Source organism: Hetaerina americana, unplaced genomic scaffold (assembly GCF_022747635.1).
Source record: "Hetaerina americana unplaced genomic scaffold, ioHetAmer1.1.p SCAF_38, whole genome shotgun sequence".
NCBI classification, from domain to species: domain Eukaryota; kingdom Metazoa; phylum Arthropoda; class Insecta; order Odonata; family Calopterygidae; genus Hetaerina; species Hetaerina americana.
Window position 1 is genome coordinate 1,391,806 of NW_027286963.1, and position 20,546 is coordinate 1,412,351.

At 36.9% G+C, this 20,546-nt stretch overlaps 1 protein-coding gene across 1 annotated transcript in view; it reads right to left on the reverse strand.

Moving 5' to 3' along the window:
* Positions 1-20,546, reverse strand: part of LOC139691565 (uncharacterized) — a 419,909-nt gene that overhangs the window by 13,215 nt on the left and 386,148 nt on the right. The window contains exons 2-10 of the mRNA XM_071589440.1: positions 16,975-17,110; positions 11,669-11,912; positions 10,545-10,752; positions 9,466-9,582; positions 8,903-9,006; positions 6,812-6,939; positions 3,950-4,318; positions 2,646-2,865; positions 911-1,066 (exon numbers count right to left, since the gene is read on the reverse strand). Of these exons, the coding sequence (XP_071445541.1) occupies positions 911-1,066; positions 2,646-2,865; positions 3,950-4,318; positions 6,812-6,939; positions 8,903-9,006; positions 9,466-9,582; positions 10,545-10,752; positions 11,669-11,912; positions 16,975-17,110 (1,682 nt within the window). The remainder of the gene's footprint in view (positions 1-910; positions 1,067-2,645; positions 2,866-3,949; positions 4,319-6,811; positions 6,940-8,902; positions 9,007-9,465; positions 9,583-10,544; positions 10,753-11,668; positions 11,913-16,974; positions 17,111-20,546) is intronic.

Below are 20,546 nucleotides of genomic sequence, written 5' to 3' on the forward strand. Positions count from 1 at the left end.
ACACATAAATACATTTATTGAATAGACAAATCAGAACTCATGATCCAACAAACTCACTCAGTGATGTGTAATTTTTGGAAGGGCAATGTAACGAATGTTCTATTTGCTCTTTTAATATCGTTAAGTTCATATTTCAGGACAACAACAAAAAATAAACAGATAAATTCTCAGTTATTGTCACTGGCATGCAATCTGACTGGATTACTGCAAACGTGAACTCTTTAATGCATTCAACTGAGTATTACCATGAAAATTATTTAACTTTCCATCAAGTTCTGAGATGCTGTCAGTAAACTGGTAAACTTATATTAGCATGAGTCCAAAGGAAATTGAAAATAGCAGCAAAATGCATTATTTTTATGCATGCATATCCATTGTTTATAGATTTCTTGTCAACGAAATTTTAGGAAGGTTGTGCTTTTGTTTCAGGGTCAATGCCGTAGACCCATAACTCATCTCCAATTATGACCTTTTTAAAAAAGCTGGGTCATTGTTGCTTGTGGCTTGGAGCAAGTCCCCGGCAACTTCATCATAAAATTCTTGATATTAAAGAGATAAAAAATAATGCAATGATGCAGCTGATGACCTTTCCAGAAAAAAGCTTTGCTGATTGTTTTGGAAAGTAGAAAAGAGACGCTGGGATAAGTAAGTGAGGTCCCAAGGGAAATACTTCGAAGGGGGCCAAATCAAAAATGAAGCATCATCAGTAAAAAGAAGATTAAACCTTCATAATTTGTGCAGTGTGGTATATGGATTCAAAGTACCAAGGGATGACCAGAGATTTACATAGTATAATTTGATTCCCCATAAATACTTGAATTAACAGTTTATGTCATGAAATATATTTTAATTATATTCACGATCACAATTGGCAACATCTTTGAATGACTTTGAACATATGATTTCTTACCTTTCGAGCCTTGTTGAAGATAACTCTTGCTGTCTGGAGGCAATCAGCATAGTCCTGAGGCAAGGAAGCGGCCGATGAATTTCCTTTATTCTCTCCCAATGTCATCTTTCCATCAGTGTAACGTATTGAGCTTATCCACTTCCTGTCTTTGAAAACCTACCAACGAGAAACATTGGACGAATGAATAAGAAGAAAACATTGAATAAAACAAAATAAATCCACACTCAATTGTTAAAAATTGCCCAATTTACTGTACTGTCTCCTCTCCTCATGCCAATAAACTCTATTTGCACTAAATATTTTAAATAAATTTCACCATTCTGAAAGAGAAAAAACATTTTTAAATTAATTTAAAACCTAAAAACTAATTTCAGATTTAGTGATTCAGTTACTGGGTTACTAAAGACTTAATACGCTAGTTTCACATTGCCAAATGTTTATGAAGTCAACTAAACACTTTTTCCAACTCTGAAAATCTACATTCTCCTACAGGCCAAGCTAAATGTTCCCTTCTCAATTTAAGGCATGCACAGTAAAAATTATTGATTTTCATTTAGCCCTGACATTTTACACACTCAGGACACTTGATAGAAATTTAAGGATTGATGATGGAAATATATATTTTAACCTAATCATGAAAATTTTATCAGATAGTAGAATGAGTCTCCAGTTAATCTTCTTCTGAGACATACATATGCACATGATGATGATGAGAAGAGGAGACCACACTCTTCAAAATTATAGTTTAGAGTAAGTTGCAATTTACATCAAAATGAAGCTAGAAAAATGTGCATCTTTGTCATATGTATCGGTAATTACAGAGAGAATAACACAGCATCTTTCCAAAGAACAACGTGAAATCAAGATTCACTCCCTGCAGGAAAAACAAGGCAGCCATCTACCCAAGAGACAAAGGAGAAAGCTCCTTGGGAACTCTAAGAAGGAGTACATCAGTTGGAGTTCTTATTTGGTGAATTCTACACTGACCAGACAGATACCTTGACATCAGGAGCACCAATGGGTGACGAAGTGCACTATCATCTTCAGCGTTTTGGAGGAACTTGGTCAAAGTAGTATGGACATGAGTAGAAGAAATTCAATATGAAAAGATGCTTTTACAAAAATCAAGCAGGATGTAAAGAAAAAATGTAGCGAAAATATTGATACGGAATGCAATTTTGAAAAGAATGGAAACTTGGTGACCGAAGGAACAGAATAATCATAATTTGGAAGGTTTCGATCAGTGTATGTGGAGAAGAAAAGTAAATGGATGCAAAATAAAAAAGAAGTACTAGGCATAGGTGAAAAGGGAAGGGTTGAGGGCTGTTGGGACAAACTCAAAGGAGGCAAGATGAGTGAATGCAAGGCACTCTCATCGACGATGGAATGTTGAAGATTGTGATATATGAAGGGGAGGACATAAGGCAAACAAGAAATGGATAGGCAAAGAGGATAGGTGGATGTTGGATGGAATGAAGGGAGGAAGGAAGTACCGTGCAGAATTGAAGAAGGGTTAATATAAGGGCAGACTGTCAGTTGGTGTCATGTTAGGTGAAACTTAAACATGCATTGGGGGATAGTCTTCGTGCCTATACAAAACCTACCTCAACCATTAGTCTAACTTTAATAATCATTGTAAGCAAACATCAAACATATCAAGACATGTTTAAAACATTTAAAGAGATGTCCCTTTAGGATATGAGCATTTTGAAAAAATATTTGAATGTTCACCAACCATGTTTGAGTGGTGCCTCCACTCTCCCGTTTCAGGGCGAAGGATATACTGAGGCAGCAATTTCCATCCTTCCGTCGCAACCATTTTGATTGCCTCCAAGATAAATGCCACTTCCTCCTCAGACATGAAGTATGGAAGGCTGATTCGAGTGAAACCAGGACGAAGCATCTCGTAATTGGAGCTCTCCTCATGTCTCCGAAGGTGAGTCCTGTCGAGACGGCTGTACGTGGAAAGAATGGAAACACAGATGTCACCGCGGAAAGTATTGCAATGACATTCATCATACATACTCGTATCTAAAACAAGATTTAACCCTTTTAGAGCCAGCCTCTTTTCCCTGGTATACGTGAAAAATGCCAAGCCTGTTTTGATGAATTTGTAGGTTTGCCCTTAGAAATTTATATAAAGTCTAATATGAATGTGTTTTAACTACTTTATTTATACACTTTCAATAGTTTCAGGCATTATAAAAAAATTTAATGATGTCGTTTTCTCATCTAAGCATTTAGAAAAAAAATATTAATTAATTTTTTTAACATTTAAAATTTTTACTTTCAGATTAGAAAATGTGTCATTAATAATTTTTTTAACATTCATAATTTTATCATAATTGGTTTTTACCGCTATTACTTAGCTCACACAAACAGTTTAATGCTTTTAACATTATTTTTTAAATTGCCAGAGTCTGCCATCAGGGATATCCCCAAACATCTTCCCAGGAATCAATTAATACTTCTCTATCCAAATCTTCAAAACAGAGAACTGTAAGAAGAAGATATTCTTTGTTTTTTTTTACAAAGTTAAGTCCAACAGAATGAATAATTGAGTAATCATTGTCACTTTTAGTCTTTCCTAAGCAACACCAAAAGGGCTACTATGGAGCACTAGATACTAGAGTGAAGATAAAATGCTTCGTTTCCATTGAAATGACCCATCAAGTTTCACTGGAAAAGTGTTTAGGACAATAGGAATGAAGTAAATAGCGCTTGCTACAAAGACCACCTTCTAGTAATACAAAGATTAAAAAGAGATTTTCTGATGTAATGACAGAGTAAATTGGCTCTGATGTAGATAACACAAAAATTTTTTGAATTCATTCAAAAATAGCCAATCATTGTATTAACTGGAGGTTAATTAATTAGCAGTAACAGGGAATTTGGTTGAGTATTCAGTCTTTGAAGAGAAGTTTGCGCTACTTGAACCACATCCATCCATGAATTTGAATACCAACAATCATTGATCCAATCGTTTCCCTATATTTGGCAGATTTGAACGAATCTCAGCAAAGTGGCATGTTGTTTTACCAGTCTTCCAACAGCACCGCCTCATAATCAGCTGCCAGCCTCTCGTCGATTCCCAAGAGGTCTTGCGCATAGGGCCCCGCACATGCACATCCACCTCTGGCCTGAACCCCGAACACATCGTTCAGCACTGCGCAAACAAAGTTGTGGTGGAGGAATGAGCCCCGTGGGTGCCTCACGACAAATGAGAAGATTGGGAGGTGACGAGACGTTGACGAGCGAACAAACGGAGAGGGAGATGCGGGGCGTCCCCTTGCAGGCGACAGACATGGAGATGGGGATCCGCAAGCAGAGCGGCAGAGGGTATTGTCTGAGTATGTCGGGCCGAGCAAGTGCAGTTCTGGGATGGTCCTTATGTGAGCCAGAAACATCCTTGACAAGGGATGGAAAGATTCAGAATGTTAAAATTTTACAAATACATGTGAGCGTGAACTGTTTCACTCTTGAATAAATGATTGTTTCGTCTTTAACACAGCGATCATTGGAAATTTAATCTTTCATAAAAGTACAACATGCACACGAATGCCAACACTGAGTTCAGGGAAGCAAGGTTCACACATACTCAATTAAGCCTGATAATCCTAGTTTTTCATCAACAACAATCACATATATGACTTAACGTGGGATGTGATAGTGCAGCCGTTGGGGCATTGAACTACTGGGACTGGTTCCATTCCTCGGAGAACCTCTAAGCACCCTCTGCTTCACCAAAGTTGGGTGATTATTTTGTGTACCAGATATCCCTGCAAAAACTACAATCTGTATAGGGAAAGGAACTGGTCCCCATTCTAATCTTTTGGATTTCACATTTCATACTGGGCTCAGTACTAGGAGAGCTGCATCCTTCACCTATTATTAAATGGATCTTTGCATAGATTACTATATGACTAGCCGGCCTCTGTGGCGGTGGGGTAACATCATCGCCTACCAACCCAAAGGTCGCGGGTTCGATTCCTGCCTAGGTGGATTTCCCTCCATCTAGGGCTTGGTTGTATGTGATTGTCTGCAATATATTGTCTGTAATGTAAGGGTTAGGTGGAAGAAGGGACTATTAGTCTCAACCTCGCCCAATTAAGTCGATAAATAAATAAATAAATAAATAAAATAAATAAATTACTATGGCAGTGATGGCTGTATCATTTAATAATAAAAAAAATCAGAGTTATCAACCCGAAGTTTGGTTTGATAGCTGAGGATAGAGGTCATATATTACTAAGTGATTACTAATGACTGAAATTCATCTATCATATAGAGCCATTTAATATTCTGTCATCTCATTAGTTAGGTCACTCTGTGAATACTGCTTTACTGTTAGGTCACTTTACTACAGACTTCATATCGATAGAATCAAACATGTTCAAGGAAAATTTGTGCATAAAATTGTATTCAAATTCAATTTTCACAAAGATCTTTTTAGTTACCATGAAATGTTATCTCTACTAAATCTTCCCTCCTCGCATTAACATAGAAAAATTAATGACATAACTTTTCTTCATAAATTACTGCATAACAAGATGGATTCTTTAAAACTCATAAAAGCAATATCTTTCACAGTACCTTCACATTACACAAGGTATGAAGCACTCTTTGAAATTAAATAGCATGCATAAAAATTACCCTTACTACTTGCCTATAAGCCAGATAATGAGAGATGCCAACAGCTGTGATTGCATTGAACTAATTCTCGCTCGCCTAAGATCCCTTAAAAAGCTGTTATTAAAAATACCTGATGAATTTTTGAATACTAATACTGTTGTGTGGATATCTTTACATGTCAATAAGTTGTTCCTAATGCCAATTTGGTAAATTTTCTTAACATATGCCACAAGATCTATTTATTGACTACTACCGAAATTTATCATTTTGTATCATCATCTGGCCTGCGAAAAATTCTACATTTCTCATATTCTCTTTTCATTTTTTTAATTTGTATAATTATTTAATATTGATATTTTGTCAACACTAATTATCCTAAATAGGTATTCATGCATAGCTGTATATCATCTGAAAATGTCTTTAATGAATTGAAAATTAAAATTCTTCTTGAATTCTAAATTATATTTTAGTTCTCAATGACTCGTATATAACTTTATGTAATTTCTACCCGTACGTGAATATTTTTCATAATTGTGGAAATAATGTACATTTTTGCCTATCTTTTTGTGAAAGGGTTATTCCCATCCGTATATTAATAAATCAATTTAACATTCACACATTGACAGGGTAATTAGGGGCCCAATCCTTAATACCCTGTGCCAAGATTGGTTTCCCAGGAAGATCTGGTATTTACATGAAACGTTACACAAAGTGGGTGAAGTTTAGGGCTTCCAGAGGCATCACCTTGGGAACGAATCCACACCCTCTGATTAGTCATCCCATGCTCCACTCACTGGACTATCATGTACCCTTATTTAATGATAATGTTTGCTATATTTATTTCAATGTTATACAAAGTATTTATCACAAAATTAAACAACTTGTACAATGTAGGAAGGAACAACAAACTTTTACACACAATATTAAATTGGCACCAATCATTTAATTGTGATGGAGCATCTTCAGAGATTTCTGGTTCCTTTTTCAATTTGAAGGGAATATATAAGTTCCATAAAGTGAAGCCTAAAACCATTAATTTTAGTTATGCACAATGTATTCATTTGCATTTTGCCCTGATTCCAAATGCATGCATTCTTCTCAGAATCCAACCCTGGAGTAAAATGAGGACTATGTGTGCATTCTGAACAAGATTATATTAGGGTTTCTGTTTTTATACTGTCATATAATTAAGCATTGTTCTTAACACGTAGAAAGTTATACATGAGATGCATTTCAATTCCAAATAAAATGCTTCTCTTCAACAAATACCTCGTGATCTTTTCCTCATGAGACATGATCACTTTTGAAGTGACAGATTCCTTCAGCTGCATTACAAGACCAGCTCGCACAGACTCCACCACTGCACCTGTTCCACCCTCTTCCCTTAGTTCCGTGTCCTAAGAATTGAAAAAAAACAATTGTTACAAAACATAAAAAGCTAATTCCACACCAAACTGTCTGATATATACAGGGTGCAATGCTTAAATCCGGACAAATTTCAATTTGAATTTCCCGCCTTAGCGTAGTTCCACTGGAGGTCGTGATTTGCTCTCTTGAAATCTATAGGCATCTAGTAAACAGTCATAACCTCAAAATGGCCAAGATGTTACACTCAAGTTTGGAGTACAATAAAAGAGTCCCTAAAATCAAAAGTGTTGGCGCTGGGCATTATATTTCGAAATAGTTCAATTTTTGAGGGCGCTTATTACCTATAGGCATCTAGTAAACAGTGATAACCTCAAAATGGCCGAGATGTTACAAGGGTGGAGTACGATCGAAGAGCCGCTATTATCGAAAGTGTTCGTGCTGGGTGTTATATTTCGAATAATAGTTTGATTCTTCGTGTTGAACGTCAGAACAGTTCTTTACGATATTGTGGCGAAGTATAATGCTTCAGAGAAGTCTGGGGGAAGGTTTTGCAAACCCGGCAAGGGAATCTCATTTGAGAAAATGCGTGCTTGTCCGGATTTAAGCCCAAAATGCCACTGTCAGATAACAAGGGCTGAGTAAGGGATTGGTACTGAAAAATATCTTTTCCAACCTCAAAATTATTTATTTCCTTTTCAGCTGGATGTAAAATCAGAGCCTTAAAAAACAGACAATTAAATTGCAGCACATACTTTTTAGCATTGATAGGATTGGAAATGTAAAATGAACAGAATTTATAGCAAAAAAGGTCAAAAGGACATGGTGAAAGGAGAGAAGAGAAGATTATTGGGAGACATCCAAAGGAGGAAGAAGAAAGATGAATGCAGAATATTTTGATCGGGGAAGGAATGTTGAAGACTGTTTTAAAGAGAACATTAGGCAGGCAAAGTAGGGGTAGGAAAAGGATAGATATGTTGGACAGAATGAAGGATTCGTAGAATTTAACAGGATGAAGATGCAGTAAGGGTATCAAGTTGTGTCTTGTAAGGAGAGGATATGAAATGTAAGGGTGTTTAGTCTTCGTCCATCCAAAACCTACCCTAAATGATAGACTACCAAAAAAAATATACAAAAATACATGTAAAATGAAATAAATTGCAATAAATTATGCTGGATGGATTATTTACTTTCCTACGCAGGGTTTAACAATAGATACAAAACACTTTTATGCAGGAAATATGAGCCCACTCCATAGAAATTGTGGGAGATACCACAACAGTGACTTTTTATTGGAGTAATGAAATGTAAGGGTGTCATAAGTTAAGAGGCATTTCAATGCAACAATTTCAGAGTGTAAAAATCACTTGCCTTGAACTGGCTAAAGCACTCGACCGGACATTGTGAGGGATCTGGGTTCGTATCCCTGTCAAGGTGAATGATTTTTACACTCTGAAATTGTTGCATTGAAATACATTACCCATATTTGAACGTAGGTACTTAAGCTTCATAGAAACTTAATTTATGATATAATCATAGAGTAAACAAGGGAGAGAATCATTTGTTCCCAGTTCCTTTAGGCACTAGAAGGTCTTGGAAGAAATTTATCAATTTATGTGGGATAGACATATCTGGATTCATTTCATCCAAGCTCATATTTAAAAAAAAAAACTTTTTCAGTTTTTGAAAGCCAAGTCAACCTTTAAGCATATATCTCATGTTTACTTAACCTCTTCACTTGCTTTCATCTGGTTTCACATATTCCCTTGATAATTGTGCTTTCCCATAAAAAAATAATACCTAGTTTTACAGATACAATCTGATGCCAAACGACACTTCGGAACAGTCAAGAATAATGCCACAAATGAAATCACATGGACATGCACTAAAAATGAAATCAACATTGATCAGCTTTGTGAACATGCAACGAAATTATTGATACAGGCACATGGGGTTGATATAAAGGGTTATAACCACTTGTGGATTAAAACTTGCCTTGAGGTAACGATGACTATCACGGGAGACAAAGAAGACCGATCCACCGCCGCAACCATTCGGAACAGAATTTTTAAACAATGCCTTTTTTGCAATGAGCACCCCTGAAAATAAAAGAAATCTCTCGGAATAAAATCAACAAGGAAAAGACAATAAGGACAAAAAATTTAAAAAAATCAAGTTGTTATGACCGATAGCCTAAAAAGGAAGGCAAATACAATTCAAGATTCAAATCATGAGGACAATTGACACCCTTTTATCCATCCACTTTCTTCATTTAAGAAATTAAAATTCCTAAAAAAAAACCATGCATTTTAAGATTTAAATTGTATCAGAAAGTGATTTCAATACTATTCTCCCAATGTCCTAATCGGAGTCAAAAGAAAAACTTTTGTCAGTTCTGAATTAAGTCTCAAGAGCACATCATTAAATGCTCTCCTTATCTTAGGACGTTAAAAAATGACACCATTAAAAAATGCAGAAAGTAATACATCAGGATTTAAATAAGGCATCATTTGAGGAACGATGTAATCTGTGATTGGCTATCATTTTTCTAAGCTCACCTGGTGTTTGGACGCCTCCAATAAATTTGTGAACTGAGAAGAACATTGCATCTTTATAAACAGATCTTTCTTCAACCCCCGGGATAACTGGATTCATATCCAGCTTGACGTATGGGGCTGAAAATTTAATTAATTATCAATTTAGCAGAGTAAAAGGATAAGAAATACAAAAGGTAAACTGTACTGTTGCTTAGCTATAATTTAATCAATTTTGCATTGAAACAAATTTTTACCAAAGTTTAGCTATCTATGTATCACCAAAAAATTAATAGCAAAAATTTTTACAGATCAGCTATGTAATACTCACAAATATCAATTTGATTAAGCCACATTCATAATGAATACAATGATTGAAATTTTTGTTGATCAACACTGCAAAAATCTGATGTATCATTGGATTTAAAATTGACAAATATTTAATTGAATTAAGTCATATTCAAAATGAAGCACACGACAGCAATTTTAATCAATGAACATCACATAAACTACAACTAAAAACTTCTGTAATGTGTCACATTAACACTTGTTTAAGGCTGAGTTTTTTTTGGTAACATGAATAAAAATAAAAGTGCGAACCCCCATGTACACACCCTCTTCAGGAATTTTAAGGGAATATATTTCTCCCTCCACCCTCCTCAAGCTTTAAACACCCTACCTCTCCCTTTATCTCTTAACATTTCCACCTGGTGAATGAACCCTATAGAACACACCTTTTGGTATTTGTGGACATGTAGATGTAGAAATCGAATATTTGACTGCATGTACCATTGATAAACGTTACTTTTGATTAAGTCATATATTAAAAAAGAATGCCATTATTGCAATTTCCATTGATCAACAACTTAAAAATGCAATCAATTGATTTAAATTTACATATTGTTTCATTATACACTGATTAATAATTTTTGATTACACATTGATAAATCTCAATTATACATTGATTGTCACTGATTAATTATTAATTGCACATGATTAATTGTTAAAAAATGATCTCCCCATACTCAAATGCATCTTAAATTACAAGCAGGTTATAAATTACGGTTCATCACAATAAAAATGATTAAGTGAGAGAAACTTACCAGCAGCAGCATAATCCCAAAAAGCAAGGGCGCCATATTGGTGCAGCAGGATCGTCGTGGCAACATCATCCGCTACCACGCCAGTCACATTTGAGGCAGCAGAAAAGCATCCAATGAGACAACGTCCCAGACCGTGATGTGCCTGTAGCTGATGCTCCAGGTTGTCAAGATCTAAATGACCCTCTTTTGATTCTGCTATTCGGACTATCTGAGAATTGCAAATGCACACACAGGAAAAAAATAAGGTTCAAAATCAACCTGAGAAAACATCTATTGACCAATCTGTTACCTAGCAAGCCAAATATACTGCGATAAAAAAACATCTACAAAGATATTACTCCTTAACATATGAAAAAAATTGCTGCAATAATGAAAAAAATATTGTTTCTTGAGAAAGTTTGACTGTAAGAGATTTGGTAAAGCCATTTGACATATAGGAATGGAACAGAAATTTACCATTTCCAATTTAATCAAGTATAATCTTCCTCTATTTAGAAGAATCTTGTTAAGACTTTTATAGTAGTAATAGATTTAGGGGAGGCAACCGACAGCAGAACTCATTTGGACCATCAGGGTTGGATGGGAAAGGAGGAAGGGTGGAGAGCAACCCGATGTTGGCATTAGGCAAATCTTAATGTTAGGTGCCAAGGGGTCCGCAGTTTAACGTCCCGTCTGACGGATGGCGTACCCACTCAAAGTGCTCTCCACAAAGCACCTCAAGTAGGGATTGATATACCACTGAAAAAAATCTGCTTCCTCCAGGATTTGAACCTGGGCCCTCTGGGTGGGAAGCCAGTATGGTAGCCACCATACCATACTGATCTCCACAAAGGAATTATCAATTAATTATTCTGTTGCCTATGTCCATCAAATACCTCCCTTAACCAGGAGAATACCCACGAATTAAGACTGGTAGAATATGATAATAATAATAATATACATATGCACACTTACATAATGGCAATGATAACAGGAATTTTTATGTTTTTGGTACAAATCCATGGGTAGAGATAATATTAGACTAAAATGAAATAATGAGGGGACTGATAAAGATCTGAAATGATAGCTCTTAATTTCACATGAGTTTGCAGATCTTTTCTTAAAGAACTTTTCTTTTCACAAACCTTTGCTCCGAGCTCCCTCCAAGGGAGAAGATTCGAATGGTGTTCCCATGGGCCCACAAAAACGATGACCGCCGGCAAGGTAGGATCGGCACAGCCCGTTGCCGCAGCATTTTGAAACAAAGAAGGCAGATCTAATGCCTGGATGAGTTTGTGGATGGCGCCAGTGCATCCACTACCCGCAAATATCACCGCATCGTGCTCGGATGCATTTGTGGCATTGCGGAATATGTCTCTCGCCTCATGCCTGGAGGGAAGCGGGAGAGAAATTACTGGATTAGTGCTGACACCTACCTACGTTATACAGGATAAAATACAAGGAATCCATGGTCTTGGATGTGTGAACTTTCATTAAATTAGGGAAATAGCACAGCGGAACCTTGCTTAACAAGCACCTTGGACAGGGGGTAATTTGCATGACAAGCAAAAGATTTGCTCCTGAAAATGACCCACTTAGCGAGCAACATTTTGCATAAAGAGTGACGATGAGAGGAGAATTTCCAGAATTATTGCATGTCTGCCACTTCAGTTTGCATTTATCACTCCTTTCGTTAGCTTCTTGGTGTCACTAGTGATCAAGTACTTTTTCCAAACTCCAAACTTGTGTTCAAGCAAATATTAGAGATTTTTTTACACTAAGTTTGATAATATTTTGTGAGTAGTTTTAAAAAATTACCCTGAATAAAAATTCATAAGGAAAAAGTCATAGGAGAATTAAAGTAACAGTAGAAATAAAAAGTTAAATCATGGAATATCAGGAACAAGGTCTAAGCATGGCTGATCTAGTACATACATAAACACTCGGTCGACATCAGCTTTTTTGCATTCTCTTCAGGAACAAGGACAAAATTAAGGTTATAGATGCTTATTAAATAATGACAAGAATATCTACACAACACATGCTAGGGCCAATTTGGACATAATTTTCTGAAAAATTTTGATGCTAAAAAAATTCAATTATTTGAAATAAAAAACGTTCCATCACACTCCGATGGAAGTACAATTTTTACTCAGAATTAAGATTAGAATTCATTCACTTCACAGATGAGCGATAATTAAACTGTCTGTATTCTTTCTCTAGATATCATATCATTCACTAACGTACATTATGATTTATACCTTGACAGCTGGGCAGATGCATCATACATTTTGAAAAGCTGCCACTTAAAATTGGATTTTTTTGGATTATTTTCTTTGAAATTTCAAATTTAAAAGAGCATGCTTTATTTCAGTAAACTTCGAATGAGAATTACAACAGTCTATAATAACATCTGTAAGAGTTAAATTAAAAAACTTATATAATGTTATTCCCCAAAACACCTCACAAAATTTTACCCAAGTGGAGTGCTATTCCTTTTGATACAATTCTCATCTTCGCTAATTGTCTAAAAAAAATCTTGTTTCCTCAAAACAGTCGTCAGATTGCAAAACTGAGACAGTTGCCAACATTCTGCAAGGTCAAACACAATTGGAAAGGTTTTGGGTTTAACATTTATTCCAATCTTACGATGCCCCAACCCTTGATTGGTTTCTATTTAAACATTCCTGAAGACAAGCTAATGCCCTCATTCACATAAGTCAAACAAACGGTTGGTTGGTTGATTCCATTTCAAAGTAAAGATTAACACATTCAGACACCATTTTATAACGTCTCATTCAATGTAATTGTTAGGTTATGTGAATTCTAACTTAACTTGGAGATTACCAACAAGCCTAACTTCACAAACAAATAATATTGCTCATCATTGAATACAAACATTGCAACCATAGTAACACTGTCAGTCAAAAATTGAGCATTGGTCACTTTTGAATATAACTAGCAATCATAAAACTAAATTTCAGGATTGACTGGAAGTCAAAGTTAACCTTCAGTTTGATGATACATTATTAAAATTGTCAGACGTCAGTTTAAGAGGGCGAGTTTCCTTCCACATTTGTCACAATAAGGATTACACTTAAGTTATAGCAACCAAGAACACCTAACCGCTTGGATTTCAGATGAGATTATTGCAAGGCATCACCAAGGACTTGAAACCTGGAACCTTGGCTGAATGCTCTGTCCACTTAGCTACTGTATCACAAAAAACATGGAAAAAATACATTTTTTCTTTCAATACGAGTTGATCTCAAGAGTTGAACAAAAACAAGTCAATTGGGACCGAACTAATTATGCACAACTAAAACAGGACTCATTTAGGACTAATTTGGTTCTAGTCAGTACGATAACTTTAGTTCAGTAAGCGAAAAAAAATACAGGAATTGAAGAGTTCTTTCATGAGTTCATGTGAATAGCGTTGTAGACAAGCAGAAGAATACTTGGAACGGTTATCAAAAACAGTTGATACTAATCACGATGAATAGAATGAAGTTGTAACAGCCACCATGTGAAACGAGCATTTTTTCCTCCATGTAATCCCGCTGACTAAGAATCGATTCAATTGCAACCGATTCGATATACATCTAAAACTAGATGAAAACGGGCTCTCCAAATTGGGGATCGACCTGTCCGCCTTATGTGATGCCTCCATTTAAGGATATACAACGGTAATCAACGCGGTGGGTTGGTTAGATAAGTTAAGGTAGAGATTCATCAAGTACTAAACCCCTATCCATCCTCGTAAAATCACACATTAACAGGGTAATAAGGGGGACCTCATTCCCGGATATGATTTCGAAGGATGATTTGGTACCCGCAAAATCACAGTGCTTCGGTGAAACTGATGGTGTCCAGAGGCAACCCAGGATTCAAACCAGGGCGCATTTCCGGTAAGTGCCACAGAGCTCTCTACCCACTACACTACCACGTCCTGTGAAAGGAGATGACAAGTCTAAAACCCAGGAAAGAGCTGGGAAAAGAAATTAAAGAACTAATCCAAGTTGAAGTTGGATGAATTCAACTCGTTTAAACAGGAATATTCCGCAGTAATTAAATTTCTATTTATAATGTTCATTAGGGGAAGAATTACGATAGGCAAAGAAAATTTCTCAAAGAGGAGAAAATTGATGACAGAGACGTTGAGTAAAGATGTTAAGAAAATGCTCGTAACATTTAAATTAGTCAAGCAAAGAAACCGGATGACTACACGCTTTGCTTATGATATGGAGTACAGCTATGTACGGCGCGGAAACGTGGTCATTGAAGCAGGAGGATAGAAACGTAGACAAATAAAACAAACGTAGAAAAATAAAAATGTAGACTGGAGGATTTTGAAATGTGGGTGTGGAGAAGAATGGAGAAGGTGAAATGGATAGAGAAGAAAACAAACGAGGAAGTACTTGGTATGGTGGGCAAAGAGAGGGGCTTGTTGGGAGCAATCCTATGGAGGCAGGAAAAGTGGATGAAGGGGGTATTGACCGGCAGGGGGATGTTGAAGACTGTAATTGAGGGGAGAATTTTGAGTAGACGAGGTAGAGACAGGAAAAAAATTTGCATGTCGGACAGAATAAATGGTGTAATCATGGATGTATTAAACAATGACTTAGTTAAATGCAGGTTTTTAAAGTAATCTTTAAGTGTCTTAATTAATAATTAATTAAAGTCTAAAATTCTTTAATTAAAGTCTTTAATTAAAGTCTAAAATGGAGTTTAGAAAGGTATCATTTACTAGATAGTGGATCCATCAAAAACCTACTTCTAACGCTTGGATACTCTGAATAACAGTAATACTATGTTGGATTTCGGATGAAATTAAGGAAAGTAGGAAGTATGCAGAACTAGAGATTGTGTTATTTCAATATGGACTAAGGATTCTTTATGGTTTAGGGATATTTCCTTCTTAATTAGTCAGGTTTAAGAATAAAATAATGTGCAGAGCCAGGGTACAAAAAATCTAATCTAACCCGATAGACTACTGCTGAAAAAAACCTAATGTAATTCGTATATTGTACATGCAGTTGAAACCACATATTTCCTGGGCACACTTAACAACTAAAGAGTAATTTATAAGAAAAAATTACGGATTGCACTCCCTCATGTATTGGTGTAACATGATTTCAACTATACAGCTGATTAAGCATGGGAATTATTGGCGATTGACAGCTGAGGTCACTTGCAAAATTTGAGGGGATAGGTGAGTAATAAACATCTATTTTGGCAGCCTACGTACAACCATAAATACAAGAACTTGACACAAAACATTCAAAAGCTTCACTTCAAATTAATGATGCAGACCAATACTTATGGGAGATGTAGGAGGTCGGTAAATATAGTAATGGGACTGGCGACGTAGCGTTCGATCCGGCAACACTGGAGGCGCTGGGCTTGGGAGGGGCGGCAGGGGAACATGTGATCCACCTTTAGTACGGGTTTGAACTCGCTCGAGTCATTCAGTTGTCCATAGCGATTTTTTTTGAGAAAGTTTTTTTCTATTTTGATCTAAAAATGAGTGACATCAATTTCGAGCATCGGTGTCATCGATCAGGTTTTGCTTCTTCAGACTTGGGCACAGTGCAACGGAAACTCTTGCTAGACTTTAGAAAGCCTACGGAGATTTTGTTTTGTCAAGAGCCCCGGTTTTTCGGTGGTTTAAGGCATTTTCAGAGGAAAGAGAGTCAATTGAAGAAGAACCACGAAGCGGAAGGCCTTCATCTTTAAGAACCGATGAAAATGTCGACAGAATCCGGGATCTTGTGCGTTCAGATCGTCGGTTGACGTTAAGAATGATCGGGGAATAGTTGAAATTGACTCACACCAACGCTCATCAGATTTTGACCAATGAATTGGCGATGAGAAATATCAGCGCAAAAATTGCTCCAAAAAACCTTTCGCAAGACCAAAAGGACCAGTAGTTTTTGGCCAGTAAAAACTCTAAAAAAAAGTACTAAAAAAGTAAAAAACTGTGGCTCCCTCCTTATTGGCCTGATTTGTGTCCTTGTGACTTTTGTCTTCCCGAAGTTGAAATATCACCTCAAGGGAACTCATTTCGGGACAGTCGAAAACATTCAAACGGCTGTAACCGACCAGCTGAAAGATATTCCAGTAGTATCGGACTTCCAGCACTGCTGTGAGGAGTGGAAGAACCGTCTCCAGCGCTCTATGGTTTCAGAAGGAAGTTATTTTGAGGGTTATATTGACAATAAAGAATTTTAATTCAATTTGACTGAAAAAATGTAAAAAAATCAATCTCATTACTTAATTTACAGACCTCGTATCATGCGACTGACGAGTAATTTCCGGGCATACTCAAATTCTTACTTCCAAGAGAACATTCCACAGATGGCACCAGTATATTCCACGAAGATAGTTTATAACTTTCTTCCACACTGCCGACCAGTTTCGGAGGCAAACAATAAGAACCCTAGACACAAACCTGAACAGAGTTGTCTGAGCAGAGGTCGTAGAAGTAGTTGTGTGGGTGTTGCCATATGTTGGCAGCACTTCTTGTCGGATGTAATCCTCAATGAACTGCAAGGAACGCCCAGATGCAGTGTAATCACAATAGACGACTGGAAAGAAAAAGAAAAAAATATTTGGATTACATTACAACTCAAGTTGATTAGTTAGATTTAAATTAAATTACGACACACATCACAAGGTATCACAAGCCTCCAGGAGAAAATTTGTCCGAACGACAAAAAATTCAATGCAATACATTCGTATCGGACACGATGAATAAAAAAGCAAAGAACGTAAGAATTTAAAACCATTATTTCCGTATTTCCCGTGAAATCTTAGAAATACTAAGACGTAGAGTATAGACGGATAACATCCAAATTCATTACCTTGAAAGAGCCACCAGAAAAATGCTCACCAGCAACTCAAATCAATAACATGAGCGCCATAAACAAACAAATGTTGCTATTTACCATGGAAACGACTTTGATTACATTCGTATTTGGCGGGAAATTTGGGCTGAAATTTTATTTCACTAACTGTCTGGGCGCATGGGATAAACGAAGCTGTACAATCTTGTGTTTCGCCGGAAATTGCTTCGCAAGGTTTGATGAATGCGCTGGCGCGTAATCGTGGTGAAGAAGCCAGTCACCACTTGATCAGAGACGCGGTCGTTTCCTTCTCACGGTATCACGCAATCTTTCCAGAACTTGAACGTAATATTCTTTGTTGATCGTCTGACCTCTTGGAGTAGATTCGTAGTGCAAAACACCATCACAATAAAAAAATTATTTAAAAAAAACACAGGTGTGATATTTTTCGGACACACCTCTTATATGAAGCTGATATCCTGCATCTTAAATACAGAGTTGCCCAGCATAATTTGAATATTATCCCACTATTTACTAATCATCTAATTAAATATTCTGGCATGTAATTAGCTTCTTTCACGTGAATAACTTTGTTCGAATGCAAGTTTGATTTAATGCCTGTGTAGAGATGTAATATTTATACTGGTGGCCTATCACCAGTCGCCACACGCCCTTGCGGCGACTTGCGGGGTATTATGTAGAGTTAGATGGAGATAAGTACCGATGCCAATCCCTGATCATAACAGTCTGTTTAAATACCAACTAATACCTAACTGAAATCAAGATAAGTAGAAATGGGAATGAATATATAGCCTTCTTACCTCCCAGATTAAGTTGCGAAAGTATTTAATGGGAAATAATGGAACATTTACAAGCGGATATCATGTTTAATGCTACGGTTAAAGGACATAAATGTCCTCCAGCTAACGAAAAACACTTTTCCATCTGGGAAAGAAAAAAAAATTAATTACATCTCCATTAACGTATGGAAAATGTATTGCTCTGGCTCTACAGCAATTACAGAAAGTCCTTTTTTTTTCGAAAAATTCGCAAAAAAAATCGCACCCTCCCCCAAGGGGAAAAAAATCCCGAGCAGCCGTTTGGAATAAATGGGATGGTAAGGAAGTATGTATGCATGAGTCCGACGGTGGGTAATCATCGACTTCACAATGGAGAACATTCGCATTAACCGCAATTTCGTGCACAGTGGGGGGAATGTCAGTAATTGAATGGCTGTGTGGTTAAGGGACACAATGGAAAGAGCGAATACTAATGAGGGTAGGGAGTGTGGGGGGGACGGAGGGGAGTGGGTTAAGGGTTTGAGGGAAGGGAGGAGGGAAGGCGTGAGAGGACGACGGTTTGAAGACAGGGAACAAGCGAGGAAATGAATGCGATCGCATTAACTTGAAATTACTATTATTAAGTATCATGCACGCCCCAGGTCAGCGTTTTCTATTGCTGGAAAACTTCTAGGGATTACAAACCAAACAGGCACAATACCGTCCAGCAATTACAGTGCGAAAGAAATAAGTGAAAGTCATTTCCAATGCGATCGATACGTTGATTATCAATATAGTACTCGTGGCAAACAGCGTAGTTGACCCGTATCCAAGCATAACATATTACTTGTATGCATGCCGTAAAATATTCATTATCAGTATTTAAATCCTAGGATTGGTTTATTGTAGCCCTCCCATTTCTACTCTATTTAATGTCAATTCCCTGAATCCCTAATACCTTCTCTGTTTTACGTCCATCTTGATTCGTCCTCTGTACGTCTCTTTGCTTTCCTCGAGGGATCTTCCCTTATATTTTTCCTTCTATTATATCCCTAATCAATCCATTGTACTTTAATGTATGTCCAGTCCATCTATTTCTTCTTTGCCGTAGAGTTCTCCATATGGTCCTATCCTCTTCTGCTCTTCTATGTACTTCCTCGTTCCTTACTTTGGCTGTTCATTTAATCTTCAGCATTCTCCTCCAGCACCATGTTTCAAAGGCTTCTATTCTTCGCTGGTCCACTTTTCCAATGTTCCAAGTCTCGGGACTATATAGCTCCTTGCTCCACACGAAAGTCTTGACGAAGTTCTTCCTTGTTTCCAGTCTTAGTCCAGTTTGAACATAATTGAATTTCAGTAATTGCTTCTTCTTCATAAATGCGTCTTTAGCTTGGGCTATTCTCCGCTTGCTGTAGGTCGATCTTCTTCCATCCCATGTTATGCTGCTGCCCAAGATAGATGAAAGATTCCCCTTGTTCTAGTTTCACCCCTCGGAAATTGTGATACCTGCATTCAGCTTCTCTCTTCTGCACACACAAGGATTTCAGTTTTCATCTTGTTGATGTTTACATTATAATCCCCCAGTACTTGATCCATTGCACTTAGAGTTGCTTGCAGGTCCTCTCGCCTTTCCGCCACTATTGCCCGATGTCATCTGCAAACCGGAGCATGTTGATTTCATCTCCATTTACCTTGACTCCTTTGATACCCAATTCTTGTGTTTCTTTTAATGCCTCTTCCAGGTATACGTTGAATATTGCTGGCGAAAGGTTGAAACCTTGTCTTACTCCTTGGTTTACTTTGGCTTCTATTTCTCTTCAATTTTTTGTTTGCATTGTTGTAACCTGATCCTTTGTAGAGGTTATGGATAATTCTTCTGTCATTGTGGTCCAATCCAAGCGCTTCTGGTAAAATATTATGCAAACAATATTCACTTTTGCTTGAAGATGACTGAGGAAAAGAGAAAAATGCCCAACTAGTTGATGACAGCAATAGTAACTAACATGGAAATTCAGATAAACAAGATGGCGCCTTTCAGAAAAGAAATTTTCTATGCGTACATGTTTAAATAATCGAGGGATGTGAGATTAAAATTATTAAAAACTACCCTGAAATGCGGTTTCTTCGTTTCATTTATGGAAACAGAGTTGGTTCTCAATTAATAAAGCCTATATTTTAACTTAGTTATGATTGCTTCCAGTTTTATCCATGGCAACGATGCCAATAAATATAGAATTCCAAATAAACAACGTGGAGTGTTTCAAGACGGTATTTTGCGTTCTTAATATGGTAGCATAGTAGTCGACCCGCTGTCAATTAACCAACTAACATCACCAATTATTCATCTTATGCTAATAATTTAAAACAAGATGCGGCAGTAATCGGTCATATCCTGCGAC